The sequence below is a fragment of the Salmo salar genome, chromosome ssa03 (assembly GCF_905237065.1).
Source record: "Salmo salar chromosome ssa03, Ssal_v3.1, whole genome shotgun sequence".
In the NCBI taxonomy this organism is placed as follows: domain Eukaryota; kingdom Metazoa; phylum Chordata; class Actinopteri; order Salmoniformes; family Salmonidae; genus Salmo; species Salmo salar.
Genome location: NC_059444.1, coordinates 102,933,315 through 102,957,058, shown reverse-complemented (window position 1 = coordinate 102,957,058; position 23,744 = coordinate 102,933,315). Strand labels below are relative to the sequence as shown.

At 41.4% G+C, this 23,744-nt stretch overlaps 1 protein-coding gene across 1 annotated transcript in view; it reads right to left on the bottom strand.

Moving 5' to 3' along the window:
- The window catches only part of LOC123741870 (zinc finger protein 239-like), a gene marked incomplete at its 5' end in the record, with an annotated part of 34,271 nt that extends 19,087 nt beyond the window's left edge, over positions 1-15,184 (bottom strand). The window contains one exon of the mRNA XM_045716099.1: positions 15,048-15,184. Within this exon, the coding sequence (XP_045572055.1) occupies positions 15,048-15,184 (137 nt within the window). The remainder of the gene's footprint in view (positions 1-15,047) is intronic.
- Positions 15,185-23,744: the final 8,560 nt, after the last annotated feature.

Genomic DNA, 23,744 nt, shown 5'->3' with positions numbered 1-23,744 from the left:
ACTATAACCTGACTAGAGGGAGGGAGCCAGTCATCACTATAACCTGACTAGAGGGAGGGAGCCAGTCATCACTATAACCTGACTAGAGGGAGGGAGCCAGTCATCACTATAACCTGACTAGAGGGAGCCAGTCATCACTATAACCTGACTAGAGGGAGGGAGCCAGTCATCACTATAACCTGACTAGAGGGAGGGAGCCAGTCATCACTATAACCTGACTAGAGGGAGGGAGCCAGTCATCACTATAACCTGACTAGAGGGAGGGAGCCAGTCATCACTATAACCTGACTAGAGGGAGGGAGCCAGTCATCACTATAACCTGACTAGAGGGAGGGAGCCAGTCATCATTATAACCTGACTAGAGGGAGGGAGCCAGTCATCACTATAACCTGACTAGAGGGAGCCAGTCATCACTATAACCTGACTAGAGGGAGGGAGCCAGTCATCACTATAACCTGACTAGAGGGAGCCAGTCATCACTATAACCTGACTAGAGGGAGGGAGCCAGTCATCACTATAACCTGACTGGAGGGAGCCAGTCATCAGTATAACCTGACTAGAGGGAGGGAGCCAGTCATCACTATAACCTGACTAGAGGGAGGGAGCCAGTCATCACTATAACCTGACTGGAGGGAGCCAGTCATCACTATAACCTGACTAGGTTAGTCTCACTGACCCCCCTCAGCTCCCAGCAGTGCCCTGGACACCATATGTGAATTGATTGGCCCCCATCTATCTTCAGAGTTTGTTCTGTTAGGTGACCTAAACTGGGATATGCTTAACCTCTCTAGGGGGTGTGGGACGCTACCGTCCCACATGGCCAACATCCAGTGAAATTGCAGAGCACCAAATTCAAAAACAGAAATACTCACTATAAGAATTCATAAAACATACAAGTGTTATACATCGGTTTAAAGATTAACTTTTTGTTAATCAAACCACGGTGTCAGATTTCAAAAAGGCTTTACCGTGAAAGCATACCATGCGATTATCTGAGAACAGCGCCCAGCAGACAAATCATTAGTAACAGTTACCAGCCAAGTAGAGGAGTTACACAAGTCAGAAATAGCGATAAAATGAATCACTTACTTTTGATGATCTTCATATCGTTGCAACTCACAAGACTCCCATTTACTCAATAAATGTTTGTTTTGTTCGATAAAGTCTCTCTTTATATCCAAAAACCTCCGTTTTGTTCATGCGTTTTGTTCAGTAATCCACAGGCTCAAAGGCAATCACAACAGCCAGACGAAAAATCCTAAAAGTATCAGTAAAGTTCGTAGAAACATGTCAAACGATGTTTATAATCAATCCTCAGGTTGTTTTTAGCCTAAATAATATATAACATTTCAACCGGACAATAACGTCGTCAATATAAAAGGTAAACAAGAAAGGTGCGCTCTCGGTCTCGCGCATGAAAAATCTCTGAGATACTGAATGGTCCACTCATTCAGAGTGGTCTTACACTCTCATTTTTCAGGATGCAAGCCTGAAACTATTTCTAAAGACTGTTGACATCTAGTGGAAGCCCTAGGAAGTGCAATTTGAGACCTAAGTCAATGGAATCTGTATAGGCAGTCAATGGAAAACTACAACAACAACAAATCCCACTTCCTGGATGTATTTTTCTCAGGTTTTCGCCTGTCATATCAGTTCTGTTATACTCACAGACATTGTTTTGGAAACTTTAGAGTGTTTTCTATCCAAATCTACCAAGTTTACTTTGGCACGCTTTTCATCCGGAGGTGAAAACAGTGCCCCCTACCCTAGTGAGGTTAACACCCCGGCCGTCCTACAATTCAAGCTAGATGCCCTCAATCTCACACAAATTATCAAGGAACCCACCAGGTACAACCCCTAAATCTGTAAACATGGGCACCCTCATAGATATTATCCTGACCAACTTGCCCTCCAAATACACCTCTGCTGTTTTCAATCAGGATCTCAGCGATCACTGCCTCATCGCCTGCATCCGTTATGGGTTTGCGGTCAAACGGCCACCCCTCATCACTGTCACATGCTCCCTAGAACACTTCTGCGAGCAGGCCTTTCTAATCGACCTGGTATACATATTCGTCGCCAAACCCACTGGCTCCAGGTCATCTATAAGTCTTTGCTAGGCCGACTTCACTCAGCTCACTGGTCACCATAGCAACACCCACCCATAGCACGCGCTCCAGGAGGTATATCTCACTGGTCATCCCCAAAGCCAACACCTCCTTTGGCCGCCTTTCCTTCCAGTTCTCTGCTGCCAATGACTGCAACGAATTGCAAAAATCGCTGAAGTTGGAGACATATATCTCCCTCACTAACTTTAAGCATCAGCTATCTGAGCAGCTTACCGATCGCTGCAGCTGTACACAGCCCATCTGTAAATAGCCCATCTGTAAATAGCCCATCCAACTGCCTACCTCATCCCCATGTTTTTATTTACGTTTTTTTGCTCTTTTGCACACCAGTATTTCTACTTGAACATCTATCACTCCAGTGTTAAATTGTAATTACTTCACTACTATGGCCTATTTATTGCCTTACCTCCGTACTCCATTTGCACACACTATATATAGATTTTTCTATTGTGTTATTGACTGTTCGTTTGTTTATCCAACGTGTAACTCTGTTGTTTTTGTCGCACTGCTTTGCTTTATCTTGGCCAGGTTGCAGTTGTAAATGAGAACTTGTTCTCAACTAGCCTACCTGGTTAAATAAAGGTGAAATACATTTTTTTTTTTAATCTTAGCTTTATTGACAACACTCAAATGGATACTGTCATTAACGCAGTTCTTCAATAATTACACATAATACTTAATACTGTAGATGTTTAGTTACAGTCACATGATCAACTATCAGAAGATCCAGGAAATACTTTTCTGAATGACAGTCAAATTACAAACATCACGACATGCAACAACAACCAAAGTGCTTCTTCATTCATTACTCTGGTAAAGACAGTTATGCCGTGCTCCACGTTGGATCCAACATCCCTAACAAATTGATGTTTATAATGTGTTATTGTCTGCTTGATTTACTGTAGGGTCTCGTTAGTCCGTTTGGAAACGGAGATACTTAGCTCATAATGTGTAGAGAACTGTTCCTTGATGGATAGGCTATTGTTCAACACACAGAGCTATTTTCCTATATTTGTTGTTAGGTGTAGTTATGGGTCCTACAGTAGGTCTATGTTATTGTTAGGTGAAGTTATGGGTCCTACAGTAGGTCTATGTTATTGTTAGGTGAAGTTATGGGTCCTACAGTAGGTCTATGTTGTTGTTAGGTGAAGTTATGGATCCTACAGTAGGTCTATGTTATTGTTAGGTGAAGTTATGGGTCCTACAGTAGGTCTATGTTATTGTTAGGTGAAGTTATGGGTCCTACAGTAGGTCTATGTTGTTGTTAGGTGAAGTTATGGGCCAATTTGGCAAACAGTGTACAAACCCTCATTGTCAGGCTGATGGAAAAGCCAAAGAGCATTTTACTGGTTGAAGTGTTTTTTAAGTACAAAGCGGTTGATTTGCGATGACGACACAAACATTATATTAAGCAGGAGATTCAAGCGAGCCTGACAATTATAATCCAAAGTAGTGTGAAATGAACTCATTAGCAACCTGGTAATGGAGGTTACTCCCCTGAGCAAAAATCTTTTCTCACCAGCAAACATAGAAAAGGGCCTCCAATCTTAGATGTTACTACTAATGTGAAAACAAGACAAAATATGACTATTGTTGCTCATTTTAAGACAAATGTCAAGTAATCATTACATTCATTACAGATGTCAATTGTTGTACAACATCATGGCTACGCTGTTGGCATGACCTTTTACAGTGGATTTCTGCTGTTGTGGGCCTTTAACCATCTGTATGACTTTGTCATTCACACAGGAGAGAGACGTGACTATCGTGGATCCTCTGGGGAGCCTCAACAACCTCATGATGCTGACGAGGCAGAGAAGAGTCTCTCCAGATCAGAACACCTCAAGAAACACCTGCAGAGACCCACAGGGAAGATAATTAACCTCTCTGACTGTGGGAAGAGATTCACCTCATCAGGCATTAAAATTCATCGGAGAAGCCACACAGTAGAGAAAGCTTATTGCTGTACTCAATGTGGGAAGAGTTTTGATACATCTAGCCATCTTATTGTACACCAAAGAACACACACAGGAGAGAAATCTTATAGCTGTGATGAATGTGGGAAGAGTTTTACTCGTTCAACCAGCCTGAAATTACACCAGAGAACACGCACAGGAGAGAAATCTTTTAGCTGTGATCAATGTGGGAAGAGTTTTACTCATCGAAGCAGCCTGATATCACACCAGAGAATACACACAGGGGAGAAATCTTATAGCTGTGATGAATGTGGGAAGAGTTTTGTTCAATCTGGAGAACTGAAGATGCACCAGAGAAGACACACGGGAGAAAAACCTTATAGCTGTGATCAATGTAACAAGAGATACTCCGATAAAAGACATCTGATCAAACATCAGAAAATACATGAAGGAGTTGTTTCATGATATCAATGATATAATGTCACAATGTAGAATGTTTTAACATTGTAGAAGGAGTATTTTAATGATGTCACAATGTAGAACCCTAAATGTTTGTCCCCTGTTCTATTGATTTCAACATGATATGGATATTAGCCTCAGGGGGAAAATCCAGGCTCTGAAATGGAAGAGTTACTATTTTTGTGATTTAACAAAAAGTGACAAACACAAAAATAGTTTTACATTTACCATGTTGGTGACCCACTGGAATCAAAATGCAACACTTCAAAATGTAGCTAGCTGTTTTCTACAAATTGTCCTCTAACCAGGGATGTACACATTACTCCCAGATTCCATGTGGATTTTGAGCTGTTAGTTTAACAGGACGTGCAACCTCATCTCCCTCCTCTCACAAAATTGATTTCAACATGATATCGATGAGTGATGACATAAATGTTGTGTTCCTTTGTTTAGCGACCCCTACATTTAAATGTTTCACTCCAAAATGTAGCTGACTGTCTTCTGCAGGTTGTCCTCTAATCTGTGAGGTAAAATATATCTCCCATTTCCATGTGTTTTGTTTAGTTGTTAGTTTCAACATCACGTACAACCTGATTTCCCCCCTAATCGATATCAGTGATTTATTGCTACTTGTCAAAACAACAGCATTTTTGGTGCTTGTACAGTTTTATAAGGAGCTTGTTTAAAAAATACAAGTAATATGATTATTGTGGCAGATGTTTGTGTATATAGCACATTTTATGTTTAGGTTTTCAATTTATCACAAACTGTTTCTGCATATTGGTTATTGATTTGGACACGATAAAACTGTGTTTTGACATTGGGGATATCCCATCTAGCAACATGTCATTGAAAAGACGTTGAAAATATGACTATGCAACCAAATATTTCATATTTACATTTCATGATCAGATTTAGTAATCGATTTATTGATGATATTTATTCATGCAACCAACTGACAATTTTTGGTACAATTATATTCACATTGTTGCCCTGCTTTTAAAATATCAGGGTTCATTCTCAGATGTGCCAACCCAAATGTACTAGAGCATGACATTGGGGACTGGGCCCCGATCCAACAACATGCCTATCTAGTGAACCCTGAAAAGAGAGAGAAGCTCTGCAGTGAGGTGGAAAGTTACTATGGATATTGCAGGAGTTTCCTCTTGAAATCAGACATGTCAGTGGTGAGGACAACTTGGTTGCTGATTGTCTCAAGGGTGGGCAGTTAAAAAGTTTTGTGTTTAGACAGTGCGTTGCCATGGATCACAATGTATTTTGACTGCACGTTTTTCTGTATTGGAGATGAGTTTTGTTTGGGCTCATTCCAAGGGGACGAGTGTTCTAGAAGCTAGTGAGTTTTAGGAAGAAGTGAGTTCTAGAAGCCAGTGAGTTTTAGGAAGACGAGAGTTCTAGAAGCTAGTGGGATTTAGGAAGACGAGAGTTCTAGAAGCTAGTGAGTTTTAGGAAGACGAGAGTTCTAGAAGCTAGTGAGTTTTAGGAAGACGAGAGTTCTAGAAGCTAGTGAGTTTTAGGAAGACGAGTGTTCTAGAAGCTAGTGGGATTTAGGAAGACGAGTGTTCTAGAAGCTAGTGAGTTTTAGGATTCTATAGAAAGAAAAAGGAGAAACAAATAATACTATTGTATATTATTATTTAGAAATACGTGTTTTTTTCTTGTTTTTAATTGTTGACAGCCAGTAGACACCATGTTTATATTGGTGAAGGTGAAGCATTGTAGTTGATTATAATGTGAAATGGAAGTTGTTTTCTGTTGTTGGTAAGCAAACTATAGGATATATTTGTTGTCTTAAAGGGGAAGTTGTTACAGGCTTTGGTTTTGAGGTTTTTCCATTTATGTTTTGAGGTTGGATGTTAGCACGTCTAGCTCGTTAGCACGTCAAGCTCGTTAGCACGTCAAGCTCGTTAGCACGTCAAGCTCGTTAGCACGTCAAGCTCGTTAGCACGTCTAGCTCGTTAGCACGTAGGACGCACTGATTGGTGTCACCTCGTTAGTCAGTATGTGTTACACCTGTGCTGGCTTGTCCATCTCGTTAGTGGGAAGGTGTTTCACCTGAGCTGGTCCAGGTTCTATTTAAGAGTGTCTGGCCCAGTGCTCCAGTTGTCTTGATACATGTGGAGAGTCAACACCTTTAGTTGCTCCACCTTTTTGGTTTACTTCCTGTCTTTAAGTTTGGTGTGGGTTTTTCTTTTGTTTGTCTCTTCTTGGGCAGATTTAGTGGGTCTCATGGTGGGTGTCTTTTAGGTCCCAGTTGTTGTTACTAGTCAACTTCCAGTGGACACCCCCATAGTGTCTTTCAGAGCCCCTCCTAAAAAACACAAGTTATATTTTGGGTTGGATATTGCATCATATTGTTGATATTTTAATCAATGGCATTTCCTTACAATGCTCATTAGTTTTTCAGTTGTTATTATTGTTTTTTATCCTCATATGTGTACTAAATATTTCTGATTATGTTCATAGTTTTTTCCTGTGAAGCCATTGTGTTGCATCCATGTCTGACATGTGCTGTATAAATAAAGCTTGATTTGATTTGAACATATTGTAAAACAAATTAACCCAATGACCGATCAATCAACAGACTCTTGCAAAACCAATGAACAAATATGTGCAAAAGCAACACATATTGGTCCATCTTAGTATAAATTCAATATATCTTCCACTGTCAAAATAGTGCAAATGGTATGCATGTTTAGTATCACTTTTCAACCAACCCAGTTCATTTGTTGAAAATGAAAAATGTTGAACTCAACAATACATCAGAGGATTCAACTACTGAGAACTGAAACAAACAAATGGATCATTCCCACCTTTCCAGCCTGCTGAACACCACCCCCGGCTCTACCAGGGGCTTGAGGTGGTCTCCCACAGCTCTGCTTTTGTCATGTTCTGTGGCCTTGCTGTTCCATTTCTTGACTGCCCCTGTAACACAGAAACACATTTAGTCATATTATATAAAACACTCAAAGTAATGGATATGGAGCATCTATGGCCTCAGTTACACCTGGCACCTAAATGTGACTTCTGTCATCCGATCACTCCAAGCTGCATTAGGTTCAGATCTACCAGGATGGGCCTTTGACACAGTCAGGCCACTGATTATGCATCAGCAATGTAAAGAGATGGGGTGAATGAGTGGGGAAAGGTACATTTGACACAAATGACCTTCATAATATCAAAGAACAAATGTGTGTCTGAGGGGAAATTAACTTTCATACAGCCAAAAGGGGTGAGAAATTACACCAATATCAGTGGACAATTTGCACTAATGTAAATAAACATAGATGATGGAACATATTCCCTTTTGCTGACGTGATGAACCGCTAAGGGGACATAAATATTTACCATCTAAACCATGTGTGACCTCTCACCTCTCTGGCTGTAGAAGTGTTCTTCCTAACCAGTCCCTCAACAGCTCTCTGACTGAGCTCCACCCTCACTGGGTCTTCAGAGGAGAGGAAGGCTGAGGAGGGATGGAAGGATCAGTCAGTCAATAAAGTGTAGAGCTGCTGTCTGACAAAATCACTATTTTTAGTAGTTCATTAAAGTAAATAAGGCTTTATGACTGCTGAATACCAACTATCAATCACTTAGATCATGTATTTTCAGGTAGAGATACATCCTTGGGACGTCCCTAGCCCGTTGAAGTTGACATTTAAAATGGTTAAGGTAGGGGTTAAGGTTAGGGTTTAGGATAGGGATGTCCCAAGGATTCCAGATAGCATTGACCATTGTGCATTCTTCTCTCTTTTACATAGCAGGTGATGGGTTCTGAACTTGAAAATATGAAATATCCTTATTCATGTCACTGTTTGAGGGGAATGTAGAACGTTTACATTCTGTCACAATGTGTTATTGTTAGACATCAGGGATCCTATGGAAGGAGAAGGGCCACAGTCTGGAACAAGTCAACATGACAGCCGTGAGGTGGGGAGGAGAAGGACCACAGTCTGGAACAAGTCAACAGGACAGCCGTGAGGTGGGGAGGAGAAGGACCACAGTCTGGAACAAGTCAACAGGACAGCCGTGAGGTGGGGAGGAGAAGGACCACAGTCTGGAACAAGTCAACAGGACAGCCGTGAGGTGGGGAGGAGAAGGGCCACAGTCTGGAACAAGTCAACAGGACAGCCGTGAGGTGGGGAGGAGAAGGGCCACAGTCTGGAACAAGTCAACAGGACAGCCGTGAGGTGGGGAGGAGAAGGACCACAGTCTGGAACAAGTCAACAGGACAGCCGTGAGGTGGGGAGGAGAAGGACCACAGTCTGGAACAAGTCAACAGGACAGCCGTGAGGTGGGGAGGAGAAGGACCACAGTCTGGAACAAGTCAACAGGACAGCCGTGAGGTGGGGAGGAGAAGGACCACAGTCTGGAACAAGTCAACAGGACAGCCGTGAGGTGGGGAGGAGAAGGGCCACAGTCTGGAACAAGTCATCAGGACAGCCGTGAGGTGGGGAGGAGTGAGGAATTTAGGCTGAGGTCAGGTCAGGTCAAGTGAGGAAGAACTCATGTGACTAAAGTTCTGCCTAGCAACAGAGGTGTAATTCAACATCAGTTCACCGTCTCACCTCATACTGTATTGGAGCTGCAGCAGCTTCTACTAACGTTAGCTTCGTTAACTAACTAACTAAGGACGGTGACCTGTCCAGACGAGATGTTACAACGAACTGAATCGTCAATGGAGGTCTTCCTCTTTATATAGCCTGCTACAGCATGCAATACTATTAACTCACAAGGGGGCATAACGTTACATGTACAATACTATCCCATTTTGGAAACGTTACATGGATAATACTATCCCATTTTGGAAACGTTACATGTACAATACTATACCATTTTGGAAACGTTACATGTACAATACTATCCCATTTTGGAAATGTTACATGTACAATAATATCCCATTTTGGAAACATTACATGTACAATACTATCCCATTTTGGAAACGTTACATGTACAATACTATCCCATTTTGGAAACATTACATGTACAATACTATCCCATTTTTGAAACGTTACATGTACAATACTATACCATTTTGGAAACGTTACATGGACAATACTATCCCATTTTGGAAACGTTACATGTACAATACTATCCCATTTTGGAAACGTTACATGTACAACACTATCCCATTTTGGAAACGTTACATGTACAATACTATCCCATTTTGGAAACGTTACATGTACAATACTATCCCATTTTGGAAACGTTACATGTACAATACTATACCATTTTGGAAACGTTACATGTACAATACTATCCCATTTTGGAAACGTTACATGTACAATACTATACCATTTTGGAAACGTTACATGGACAATACTATCCCATTTTGGAAACGTTACATGTACAATACTATCCTATTTTGGAAACGTTACATGTACAATACTATCCCATTTTGAAAACGTTACATGTCCAATACTACCCCATTTTGGAAACGTTACATGTACAATACTATCCCATTTGGGAAACGTTACATGTACAATACTATCCCATTTTGGAAACGTTACATGTCCGCCCCCTTGTGGAGGGAAATTAATATCTTGATGGTAGCTGTAGATGGGATTCAAATGCATAATGGTATTAATACAGTGTCTAGACTACCTCTTTGGTATAAATGCCCTTCAGAATCCAAACACAGTATTGCCACGCAGCAAAATGTTGCATATAATCTTTCAAGTCAGCCTGATAAAATATTGAACAATTTGTGTACAAAGATATCTTGAAATGTGATATTAGGGCTGTATGGCAGTACTGTTACTGTATGGCAGTACTGTATTGGCTAGTGCTTTCTCCAATATGTTCTTCTATTTTACATTACATTGTATGTCGATGACATTTATCTTTAAATATTGATGTAGTACATTTACAATTACGTAATTTAGCAGACGATCTTATCCAGAGCGACTTACAAATTACAAAGTATATATATATAGATATATATATATATATATTAATGCTTGTAAGACTATTCTTTGACACATTTTCTCTTCCTTTGAAATTCTTATAGGACAGAACATGGACACAATGCAATTGGGATCAAGAAGAAGGTACAGATATGTTGTAGGACAGCTGCATTTGAAGTGTACATTTAACCTACATAGCAGTCAATACAAACTGAAATCTATTAGCATACAAATGTGTGCAAATGATCTTTTGAGATCTTCTCAGAAATGAATCAAGTCCATGGAATGGATATAGACAAAAAGATAATTCAAGGACTATCAGAGGTAGAGAGGCGAGGCAGGGGTGAGGACATCATCCTGCTATTTTGACAGTCCCTGAAGGACAATACAGAAGAGGTATCTGCTCTTATTCCTTCCCTTTCTCTAATGAATTTGGTAATAAAATTAGCAAGTGTAGTAAGATCATTGCTTTACTTTACTAGGACTGGAGACCACAGCAGCGATTCTGCTCTTGCCCAACCTCTTCAATGAGGACCCGAGTGGCCTTTATGTCCGTGACAAGGTATGTCTATGCACCAATCATCTGTTTCTTCATAAACATAGGTGTGCATGCTTATATAAAACTACAGCTGAACATTTGTTATGTTCTTTGTTAATTGTATGTGTATTAATCTTTTCTTACTTTTGTTGACACAGATTTCACCGCTCTTCACTCCTTTACTGCACATCGGTGGAAATCCATTTCACCATGAGAGTGAAATCCCGCTGGCCTTTGATGGGGAGAACATCCAGGCCCTCGAGGACGTCCCCATGGGACTTGGAGCTCTGCTACGGCTGGATTTTTTATTTTCCCTTCAATTTCCCAAAAATGTCAGAAAAACACTTATGTTGTTAAGTTACTGTGTTCTGGGGATCAGAGAAGTTGGGGTGAAGTTACCAGGGCCGGTCATAAAGATGGAAAACTTCCTAACATAACTAAGTGGATATGATATACATTTACATTTACATTTAAGTCATTTAGCAGACGCTCTTATCCAGAGCGACTTACAAATTGGTGCATTCACCTTATGATATCCAGTGGAACAACCACTTTACAATAGTGCATCTAAATCTTTTAAGGGGGGGGGTTAGAAGGATTACTTTATCCTATCCCAGGTATTCCTTAAAGAGGTGGGGTTTCAGGTGTCTCCAGAAGGTGGTGATTGACTCCGCTGTCCTGGCGTCGTGAGGGAGCTTGTTCCACCATTGGGGTGCCAGAGCAGCGAACAGTTTTGACTGGGCTGAGCGGGAACTGTGCTTCCTCAGAGGTAGGGGGGGCCAGCAGGCCAGAGGTGGATGAACGGAGTGCCCTTGTTTGGGTGTAGGGCCTGATCAGAGCCTGAAGGTATGGAGGTGCCGTTCCCTTCACAGCTCCGTAGGCAATCACCATGGTCTTGTAGCGGATGCGAGCTTCAACTGGAAGCCAACTGGAAGCCAGTGGAGAGAGCGGAGGAGCGGGGTGACGTGAGAGAACTTGGGAAGGTTGAACACCAGACGGGCTGCGGCGTTCTGGATGAGTTGTAGGGGTTTAATGGCACAGGCAGGGAGCCCAGCCAACAGCGAGTTGCAGTAATCCAGACGGGAGATGACAAGTGCCTGATTAGGACCTGCGCCGCTTCCTGTGTGAGGCAGAGTCGTACTCTGCGAATGTTGTAGAGCATGAACCTACAGGATCGGGTCACCGCCTTGATGTTAGTGGAGAACGACAGGGTATACACACTAAAGCTGAAAAATCTGTATTTAGCATCAAGTCTACAATACTGTTAGTTTACCTATGATTCATCTTTAATGTTGTTTTTATTGTACATCATTATTTTATATATTTTAAATGTCATGAAAAGCACTATACAAAGAAATGTATTATATATTATGGTCTGACATGTCTGCAGAAATGTTGCAATATTGTAATGTGTTTTGTTTGGTAAATTGTTTTGTAAATATTAATTCATATTTGTGGTGGCACTAAATAAACAATGCATTATTTAAATCCATATTGTCAATATTATTATTATTAAAATATTTCTTATAAGGAGGGAGGGTGGACAGGGAGTTTAAAAAATGAACCCCAAAAGGTTCTTTGAGGAACCATGATAAGGGTTTCTTCAAATAACTTTTAGGGGTTCCCCCACAGTTCCAGTTTGAAGAACCCCTAAAGGATACTCCAGGAACCTTTACTTTTTAGAGTGTATATTGATAAAAGTCACCTGGTCCGAGAGACATTTACATAGTTATACATATATAAACCAATTTGGGATGACTATTTTGGGGTGAAATAGCGGCCACAACAGACAGACCTGATATCGACCATAATTCGACGTCTTTGGACGTCATGTGCTGACTGGGTATGACCAAAGTTATAGGGATCCCTGGTGCACCATTTACCCAGGTCGTCAGGAGCGGTCACCAAGTCAAGATTCACATCGCCAAATGTGGTGGTTAATTTCTTTAATATCAAATGAGAAGAGAAACTTATCACACAAGTCAGAGTTATTCTTAAACTAAATCTTTATTCACTTATTAATAAGGGAGCAGATCAATACAACACACATACAAAATGAATCGATTGGGTGCCCTACGATAATGATGGCTGGTCGACGAATCACCCCCAGATGATTCATTGAGAGACCAGGGTCTGGCCCTGAGGTCATCTCTCCCTGGTACCATATAGAACAGAAACATTAACTCATGCTCTGGAATGCAGTCTCTTTAGGTTTTATCACCCAAAAGACATTGTAAATCTCCTGTCAGTGTTTTCTCCCAGAGGCCCATCCTCAGTAGAACACAGACACAATAGTTCTAAGAACCCTCTATTCTGTTGCACAAAACAACCATTTGATGCAATAAAAGTATTATAACAATGTTGCAGTTTTGCTCTCTCAGTGTCCACTGAAAGTTGACTAGTAACAACAACTGGGACCTAAAAGATACCCACCATGAGACCCACTAAATCTGCCCAAGAAGAGGAAAACAAAAGAAAAACCCACACCAAACTTAAAGACAGGAAGTAAACCAAAAAGGTGGAACAACTAAAGGTGTTGACTCTCCACATGTATCAAGACAACTGGAGCACTGGGCCAGACACTCTTAAATAGAACCTGGACCAGCTCAGGTGAAACACCTTCCCACTAACGAGATGGACAAGCCAGCACAGGTGTAACACATACTGACTAACGAGGTGACACCAATCAGTGCGTCCTACGTGCTAACGAGCTAGACGGGCTAACGAGCTAGACGTGCTACGAGCTAGACGGGCTAACGGGCTAGACGGGCTAACGAGCGAGACGTGCTAACGAGCTAGACGTGCTATCGAGCTAGACGTGCTAACGAGCTAGACGTGCTAAAGTCCAACCTCAAAACATAAATGGAAAAACCAAAGCCTGTAACACCTTAAGACAACAAATATATCCTATATTTTTGTTGGAAAAGTTTGCTCACCACCAACAGAAAACAACTTCCATTTCACATTATAATCAACTACAATGCTTCACCTTCACCAATATAAACATGGTGTCTACTGGATGTCAACAATTAAAAACAATTAAAAAAACGTATTTCTAAATAATAATTTACAATAGTATTATTTGTTTCTCCTTTTTCTTTCTATAGAATCCTAAATCCCACTAGCTTCTAGAACTCTCGTCTTCCTAAAACTCACTAGCTTCTAGAACTCTCGTCTTCCTAAAACTCACTAGCTTCTAGAACTCTCGTCTTCCTAAATCCCACTAGCTTCTAGAACTCTCGTCTTCCTAAAACTCACTAGATTCTAGAACTCTCGTCTTCCTAAAACTCACTAGCTTCTAGAACTCTCGTCTTCCTAAAACTCACTAGCTTCTAGAACTCTCGTCTTCCTAAAACTCACTAGCTTCTAGAACTCTCCTCTTTCTAAAACTCACTAGCTTTTAGAACTCTCGTCCCCTTGGAACGAGCCCAAACAAAACTCATCTCCAATACGGAAAAACGTGCAGTCAAAATAAATAAAGATCCATAGCAACGCACTGGCTAAACGCAAAACACAAATCTTATATCCATTTGGGGGAAATCAGGTTGAATCTGCTCCTGAAACTAACACAACAAAACAAAAAACACATGGAGATATCTTTTGTGCAGAGAGGAGGGAGATGAGGTTGCACGTCCTGTTAAAACTAACAGCTCAAAAACCACACAGAATCTGGGAATAATGTGTACATCCCTGGTTAGAGGACAATTTGTAGAAAACAGCCAGATACATTTTGATTCAAGTGGGTCACCAACGTAAGTGTAACACAACTCTTTTTGTTAAATCTCATAAATAGTAACTCTTTCAATTCAGAGCCTGTATTTTTCCATAAGGCTGATATCCATATCATGTTGAAATCAATAGAATAGGGGACAAACGTTTAGGTTTCTACATTGTGACACTATTAAAATATTCCTACTACAATGTTAAAACATTCTACATTGTGACATTAATTCATTGCTATCATGAAACAATTCCTTCATGTATTTTCTGATGTTTGATCAGATAACTTTTATATAAGTATCTCTTCCCACATTGATCACAGCTATAAGATTTCTCTCCTGTGTGTGTTCTCTGGTGTGATACCAGATGGCCAGATTGACAAAAACTCTTCCCACATTGATCACAGCTATAAGGTTTCTCTCCTGTGTGTGTTCTCTGGTGTGATACCAGATGGCCAGATTGACAAAAACTCTTCCCACATTGATCACAGCTATAAGATTTCTCTCTTGTGTGTGTTCTCTGGTGTAGAGTCAGAGTGAAAGATGCCGCAAACCTCTTCCCACATTGACCACAGATATAAGATTTCTCTCCTGTGTGTGTTCTCTGGTGTGCAGTCAGATTTCCAGATAGACCAAAACTCTTCCCACATTGAGTACAGCTATAAGATTTCTCTCCTGTGTGGATTCTCTGATGAATTTTAATGCCTGATGGGGAGGTGAATCTCTTCCCACAGTCAGAGCAGCAGTGAGTTCTCTTCCCTGTGGATCTCTGCAGGTGTTTATTGAGGTGTTCTAATGTGGAGAGGCTCTTCTCTGCCTCTTCAGCATCAAGAGGTTGTTGAGGCGCCCCAGAGGATCCACGATAGTCCCGTATCTCTCCTGTGTGAACAACAAAGTCAGACAGATGATTAAAGGCCCACAACAGCGGTAATCCACTGTAAAAGGTGATGCCAACAGCGGAGCCATGATGTTGGACAACAATTGACATCTGTAATGTCATGTTAAAATTATTTGACATTTGTCTTAAAATGAGCAAGAATAGTCATATTTTGTCTTGTTTTCACATTAGTAGTAACATCGATGATTGTAGGCTAGAAATAAGTTATTCATGTTGTTGAAACTCTAAGCAGTGTGCCAGACGACTTTTGGTCTCCAATATAGGCCCCATTCTGTGTTTGCTAAAATTGTGGCACGAGGGCAATTTGACTTATGAGTTCATTTCACACTACCTTGGATTATAAGCAGGTATATCTCTCTGGTCACCCCTAAAGCCAACTCCTCCTTTGGTCGTCTCTCCTTCCAGTTCTCTGCTGCCAATGACTGGAACGAACTATAAAAATCTCTGAAACTGGAAACACTTATCTCCCTCACTAGCTTTAAGCACCAGCTATCAGAGCAGCTCCCAGATCACTGCACCTGTACATAGCCCATCTATAATTTAGCCCAAACTACTACCTCTTCCCCTACTGTATTTATTTATTTTGCTCCTTTGCACCATATTATTTATATTTTAACTTTGAACTTTCTTCAAATAACATATCTACCATTCCAGTGTTTTACTTGATATATTGTATTTACTTTGCCACCATGGCCTTTTTTTGCCTTTACCTCCCTTATCTCACATCATTTGCTCACATTGTATATAGTCTTATTTTTTTGTACTGTATCATTGATTGTATGTTGTTTTACTCCTAGTGTAACTCTGTGTTTTTGTATGTTGTCGAACTGCTTTGCTTTATCTTGGCCAGGTCGCAATTGTAAATGAGAACTTGTTCTCAACTTGCCTACCTGGTTAAATAAAGGTGAAATAAAAATAAATAAAAAAATAAAAAATTGTAAGGATATTTGAATGTCCTGTTTAATATAATGTTTGCTAAAGCATTAAGAATTATGTGTAATTATTGAAGAACTGCGTTAATGACAGTATCCATTTGGGTGTTGTCAATAAAGTTAAGATTTTATTTATTTATAGAAACTAGAATATGCATATAATTATTAGCTTTGGATAGAAAACACTCCAAAGTTTCTAAAACTGTTTGAATGGTGTCTGTGAGTATAACAGAACTCATTTGGCAGGCCAAAACCTGAGAAGATTCTGTACAGGAAGTACCCTGTCTGACCATTTCTTGGCCTTCTTGATCATCTCTATCCAAAACAGGGGATCTCTGCTGTTACGTGACACTTCCTACGGCTCCCATGGGCTCTCAGAAGGCGGCAAAAAGCTGAATGGTGGCTTTGCAGGCCATGGCTGAAAAACATTAGCGCGTTTGGATAGTGGTCGGTCAGAATACTATGAGACTGAGGCGCATGCACGAGTCGACTCCATGTTTACTTTCTCTCTCTTTGAACGAAAACAACCACTCCCGGTCAGAATATTATCGCTTTTTTTACGAGAAAAATGGCATAAAAATTGATTTTAAACAGCGGTTGACATGCTTCGAAGTACGGTAATGGAATATTAAATTTTTTTGTCACGAACGCGCGTCGGGCGCGTAACCCTTCGTCACCCTTGGATAGTGTCTTGAACGCACAAACAAAACGCTGCTATTTGGATATAACTATGGATTATTTTGAACCAAACCAACATTTGTTATTGAAGTAGAAGTCCTGGGAGTGCATTCTGACGAAGAACAGCAAAGGTAATAACATTTTTCTTATAGTAAATCTGACTTTGGTGAGGGCTAAACTTGGTGGGTGTCTAAATAGCTAGCCCTGTGATGCCGGGCTATCAACTTAGAATATTGCAAAATGTGCTTTCACCGAAAAGCTATTTTAAAATCGGACATAAGCGAGTTCATAGAGGAGTTCTGTATATATAATTCTTAAAATAATTGTTATGTTTTTTGTGAACGTTTATCGTGAGTAATTTAGTAAATTCACCGGAAGTTTTCGGTGGGAATGCTAGTTCTGAACGTCACATGCTAATGTAAAAAGCTGGTTTTTGATATAAATATGAACTTGATTGAACAAAACATGCATGTATTGTTTAACATAATGTCCTAGGAGTGTCATCTGATGAAGATCTTCAAAGGTTAGTGCTGCATTTAGCTGTGGTTTTATTTTTTGTGACCTTATATGCTAGCTTGAAAAATGGGTGTCTGATTATTTCTGGCTGGGTACTCTGCTGACATAATCTAATGTTTTGCTTTCGCTGTAAAGCCTTTTTGAAATCGGACAGTGTGGTTAGATAAAGGAGAGTCTTGTCTTTAAAATGGTGTAAAATAGTCATATGTTTGAAAAATTGAAGTTTTTGTATTTTTGAGGAATTTGTAATTCGCGCCACGCCTATCATTGGATATTGGAGCAGGTGTTCCGCTAGCGGAACGTCTAGATGTAAGAGGTTAACACAGTGTCCAAAGAAGGGCCAGATGTATACAGAATGGTGTCGTCTGAGTAGAGGTGGATCAAGGAATCACCCGCAGCAAGAGCAACATCGTTGGTATATACAGAGAAAAGAGTCGGTGTGAGAATTGAACCCTGTGGTACCCCCACAGAAACTGCCAGAGGTCTGGACAACAGGCCCTCTGATTTGACACACTGAACTCTATCTAAGAAGTAGTTGGTGAACCAGGCGAGTCAGTCATTTGAGAAACCAAGGCTGTTGAGTCTGCCGATAAGAATACAGTGATTGACAGAGTCGAAAGCCTTGGCCAGGTCGATGAAGACGGCTGCACAGTACTGTCTTTTATCGATGGCGGTTATGATATCGTTTAGTACCTTGAGTGTGGCTGAGGTGCACCCGTGTCCAGCTCGGAAACCGGATTGCACAGCGGAGAAGGTACGGTGAGATTCAAAATGGTCAATGATCTGTTTGTTAACTTGGATGTTGAAGACTTTAGAAAGGCAGGGCAGGATGGATATAGGTCTGTAACAGTTTGGGTCTAGAGTGTCACCCCCTTTGAAGAGGGGGATGACCGTGGAAGCGTTACAATCTTTAGGAATCTCGGACGATACGAAAGAGAGGTTGAACAGACTAGTAATAGGGGTTGCCACAATGGCAGTGGAACATTTTAGAAAGAGAGGGTCCAGATTGTCTATCTCAGCTGATTTTTACGGGACCAGGTTTTGCAGCTCTTTCAGAACATCTGCTATCTGGATTTGGGTGAAGGAGAAGCTGGGGAGGCTTGGGGAAGTAGCTTCGGGGGGTGGGGAGCTGTTGGCCGGGGTTGGGGTAGCCAGGAGGAAAGCATGGCCAGCCGTAGAGAAATGCTTATTGAAATTCTCGATTATCGTGGATTTATCGGTGGTGACAGTGTTTCCTAGCCTCAGTGCAGTGGGCAGCTGGGATGAGGTGCTCTTATTCTCCATGGACTTTACAGTGTCCCAAAATTTTTGGAGTTAAAGCTACAGGATGCAAATTTCTGTTTGAAAAAGCTAGCTTTTGCTTTCCTAACTGACTGTGTATTGGTTCCCGACTTCTCTGAAAAGTTGCATATCGCGGGGACTATTCGATGCTAGTGCAGTACGCAACAGGATGTTTTTGTGCTGGTCGAGGGCAGTCAGGTCTGGAGTGAACCAAGGGCTATATCTGTTGTTAGTTTTACCATTTTTGAAAGGGCCGTGCTTATTTAAGCTGGTGAGGAAATTACTTTTAAAGAACAACCAGGTATCCCAGTTTAGGTCACCTAACAGAATGAACTCTGAAGATAGATGGGGGCAATCAATTCACATATGGTGTCCAGGACACAGCTGGGAGCTGAGTGGGGTCTGTAACAGGCGGCAACAGTGAGAGACTTATTTCTGGAGAGAATCATTTTTTTAATTAGAAGCTCGAACTGTTTGGGCTTAGACCTGGAAAGTATGATAGAACATTGCAGGCCATCTCTGCAGTAGATTGCAATTCCTCCCCCTTTGGCAGTTCTATCTTGACGGAAAATGTTGTAGTTGGGGATGGAAATTTCAGAATTTTTGGTGGCCTTCCAAAGCCAGGATTCAGACACGGCAAGGACATCAAGGTTGGCGGAGTGTGCTAAAGCAGTGAGTAAAACAAACTTAGGGAGGAGGCTTCTGATGTTAACATGCATGAAACCAAGGCTTTTACGGTTACAGAAGTCAACAAATGAGAGCGCCTGGGGACACACAGGGCCTGGCTTAACCTCTACATCACCCGAGGAACAGAGAAGTAGGATGAGGGAATGGTTAAAGGCTATCAGAACTGGTCATCTAGTGCGTTTTGAACAGAGAATAAAAGGAGCAGATTTCTGGGCGTGGTAGGATAGATTCAAGGGATAACGTACGGACGGGTATAGTAGGGTGCGAGTACAGTGGAGGTAAACCTAGGCATTGAGTGACGATAAGAGAGGTTGCATTTCTGGAGGCACCAGTTATGCTAGGTGAGGTGTCAGGGAAATTGCAAGATTATGTTATAATGCTTGTATTGCATTATAATGGTTGTTTTATTTGACAGAATAGAGTATTTTGTTAACTATTGTGTGTGTTTTACTGAGGATGGGCCTCTATGAGATAACACGGACAGAAGATTTACGATGTCTTTGGGTGATAAAACCTAAAGAGCATTCCAGAGAACATGAGTTAATGGTTCTATTCTATACCGTACCAGGAAGAGACGGTTCCAGTTTGGAGTAGGAGGACCAGACACTGGTCTTTACAATGAAAACTGCTGACACAGCAGATGCTGTCTGCTATGTATTATAGATATCTTTCATACAAATGTTAACCTTGTGACCATTCTATGTATCTGTTGTTCGTCATGTAGGTTGAAAGGGGTGTATCTTGGCTATAAAAGATATTTGTACTTTTGTTTTGCCACTCTCAACGGATCATTAGAAAATGGTGAATCGTTGATAAGTCATTGCTATTGTAAAGATCTTATTATTAAAGATTTAGTTTAAGTATAACTCTAACTTGTGTGAAGTTTGTCTCTCCTCATTTGATAGTAAAGAAATTAACCACCACAGAGGTCACCGCATGTGTGGGAGGTGGGACAAAAGAGCTCTCTGAGGCATGTTGAGTGGGACGAGGGGCTCCGCAGTAAAATAAAACAATGATAACTACCCTAAACAACAGTATACAAGGCATATTGACATTAGAGAGACATAAAGCGAGGCAAAAAGCAATCACAAGTGTTTATTGGGAGAGCTAGCTAAGACAACAACGGGTAAGACAACAGTTAATCAGCTAAGACAACAACAACAGGTAAAATGGTGATGAATGGGCAGAGAGGGTCAGTTAACTACACACAGGGCCTGAGTTCGAGGCTGGGGCCGACAGATAAACAAAACAAACAAAATGGAGTACCGTGATTAATGAACAGTCCAGCAGGCATCAGCTATGTAGCCAAGTGATCATAGGGTCCAGTGAACAGGAATATATGAAACAGGGAAGCAGTTAGGTAGTCGTTACTACGCTAGCCGGGAGATGCGCCTGGCTCGAGACTAACTGGAGCTAACTTCGGGACAAGGGCGTCACCGACGTCTGGCAAAGGCCGGTTGAGGGCACATCGGACGGAATTACGTCGGCAGACCAGTCGTGATGGATCGGTGGAGCTCCGTGTTGACAAAGGGTACAGGCCAAGTGGCAAAATAGCTATTGTAGCTGGAGTAATTTTGTTTGCTAGCCGGGAGAAGCACCTGGCTCGAGGCTAACTGGTGCTAGCTTCGGGACAAGGGCGTTAGCCACTATAGCCAATCTGGTGCAAAGGTCCAGAGCTTACGGCAGGAATCCGGTGATGTATTGGCTTCTAGTCGTCTTAGTGAAGAGTCTGGGAGGAATCAGCTGTGTAGCCGAGTGATCATAGGGTCCACTGAGCAGGCTGGGAGATGGGCCTGGCTCAAGGCTAGCTTCGAGGCTGGGCCACTCGGTAGCAGCTAGCTAGCTGCGATTATCCAGTGTAATGGTCGGCTTGTCACCAAAAACACTCACAAACTTTTACAGATGCACAATCGAGAGCATCCTGTCGGGCTGTATCACCGCCTGGTATGGCAGCTGCTCCGCCCATAACCGAAAGGCTCTCCAGAGGGTAGTGAGGTCTGCACAATGCATCACCATCACCAGAAACGTTAGGAGCATAACATCAACATTTACGAAGGCAAGCAGCAGCGGGAGGAGTAGGCTAAGGAAGAGGTTTTTTTCTGATGGTTAGGCTCTTATTTCAGAGGGGTGTCATCAATAGCCCATAATGACAAAGTGAAAACAGGTAAAAAACAAAAATACCTTATTTACTGAAGTATTCAGACCCTTTGCTATGAGACTCAAAATTGCTTTCAGGTGCATCTTGTTTCCACCTGTCTATATAAGGTCCCAGAGTTGACAGTGCATGTCAGAGCAAAAACCAAGCCATGAGGTCGAAGGAATTGTCTGTAGAGCTCCGAGACAGGATTGTGTCGAGGCACAGATCTGGGGATGGGTCCCCAAGAACACAGTGGCCTCCATCATTCTTAAATGGAATACTCTTCCTAGAGCTGGTCACCCGGCCAAACTGAGCAATTAGGGGAGAAGGGCCTCGGTCAGGGAGGTGACCAAAAACCTGATGGTTACTCTGACAGAGCTCCAGAGTTCCTCTGTGGAGATGGGAGAACCTTCCAGAAGGACAACCATCTCTGCAGCACTCCACCAATCAGACCTTTATGGTACAGTGGCCAGACAGAAGCCACTCCTCAGTATAAAGCATATGACAGCCTGCTTGGAGTTTGACAAAAGGCACCTTAACCTCTCTAGGGTATGTGGGACGAAATCGTCCCACCTACTCAACAGCCAGTGGAATCCCGTGGCGCGATATTCAAATACATTAGAAATGCTATTACTTCAATTTCTCAAACATATGACTATTTTACACCATTTTAAAGACAAGACTCTCGTTAATCTAACCACACTGTCCGATTTCAAAAAGGCTTTACAACGAAAGCAAAACATTAGATTATGCCAGCAGAGTACCCAGCCAGAAATAATCAGACACCCATTTTTCATACTAGCATATAATGTCACATAAACCCAAACCACAGCTAAATGCAGCACTAACCTTTGATGATCTTCATCAGATGACACTCCTAGGACATTATGTTATACAATACATGCATGTTTTGTTCAATCAAGTTCATATTTATATCAAAAACCAGCTTTTTACATTAGCATGTGACGTTCAGAACTAGCATACCCACCGCAAACTTCCGGTGAATTTACTAAATTACTCACGATAAACGTTCACAAAAAACATAACAATTATTTTAAGAATTATAGATACAGAACTCCTTTATGCAATCGCTATGTCCGATTTTAAAATAGCTTTTCGGTGAAAGCACATTTTGCAATATTCTGAGTAGATAGCTCGCCATCACGGGCTAGCTATTTTGACACCCACCAAGTTTAGCCCTCACCAAACTCAGATTTACTATAAGAAAAATTGGATTACCTTTGCTGTTCTTCGTCAGAATGCACTCCCAGGACTTCTACTTCAATAACAAATGTTGGTTTGGTTCAAAATAATCCATAGTTATGTTCAAATATCCTCTGTTTTGTTTGTGCGTTCAAGACACTATCCGAAGGGTGACGAAGGGTGACGCGCCCGACGCGTTTCGTGACAAAAAAAATCTAAATATTCCATTACCGTACTTCGAAGCATGTCAACCGCTGTTTAAAATCAATTTTTATGCCATTTTTCTCGTAAAAAAAGCGATAATATTCCGACCGGGAAACCCTGTTTTCGTTCAAAGACGAAAAAATAAAAACATGGTGTCGGCTCGTGCACGCGCCCCCAGTCTCATTGTTCTCAGAGCGACCACTATCCAAATGCGCTAGTGTTTTTCAGCCATGGCCTGCAAAGTCATCATTCAATGTTCTGCCACCTTCCGAGAACCTATGGGAGCCGTAGGAAGTGTCACGTTACAGCAAAGATCCTAAATGTTCAATAAACAGAGCCAAGAAGTCCAAGGAATGGTCAGAGAGGGTACTTCCTGTTTGGAATCTTCTCAGATTTTTGTCTGCCATATGAGTTCTGTTATACTCACAGACACCATTCAAACAGTTTTAGAAACTTTAGGGTGTTTTCTATCCAAATCAAACAATTATATGCATATTCTAGTTTCTGGGCAGTAGTAATAACC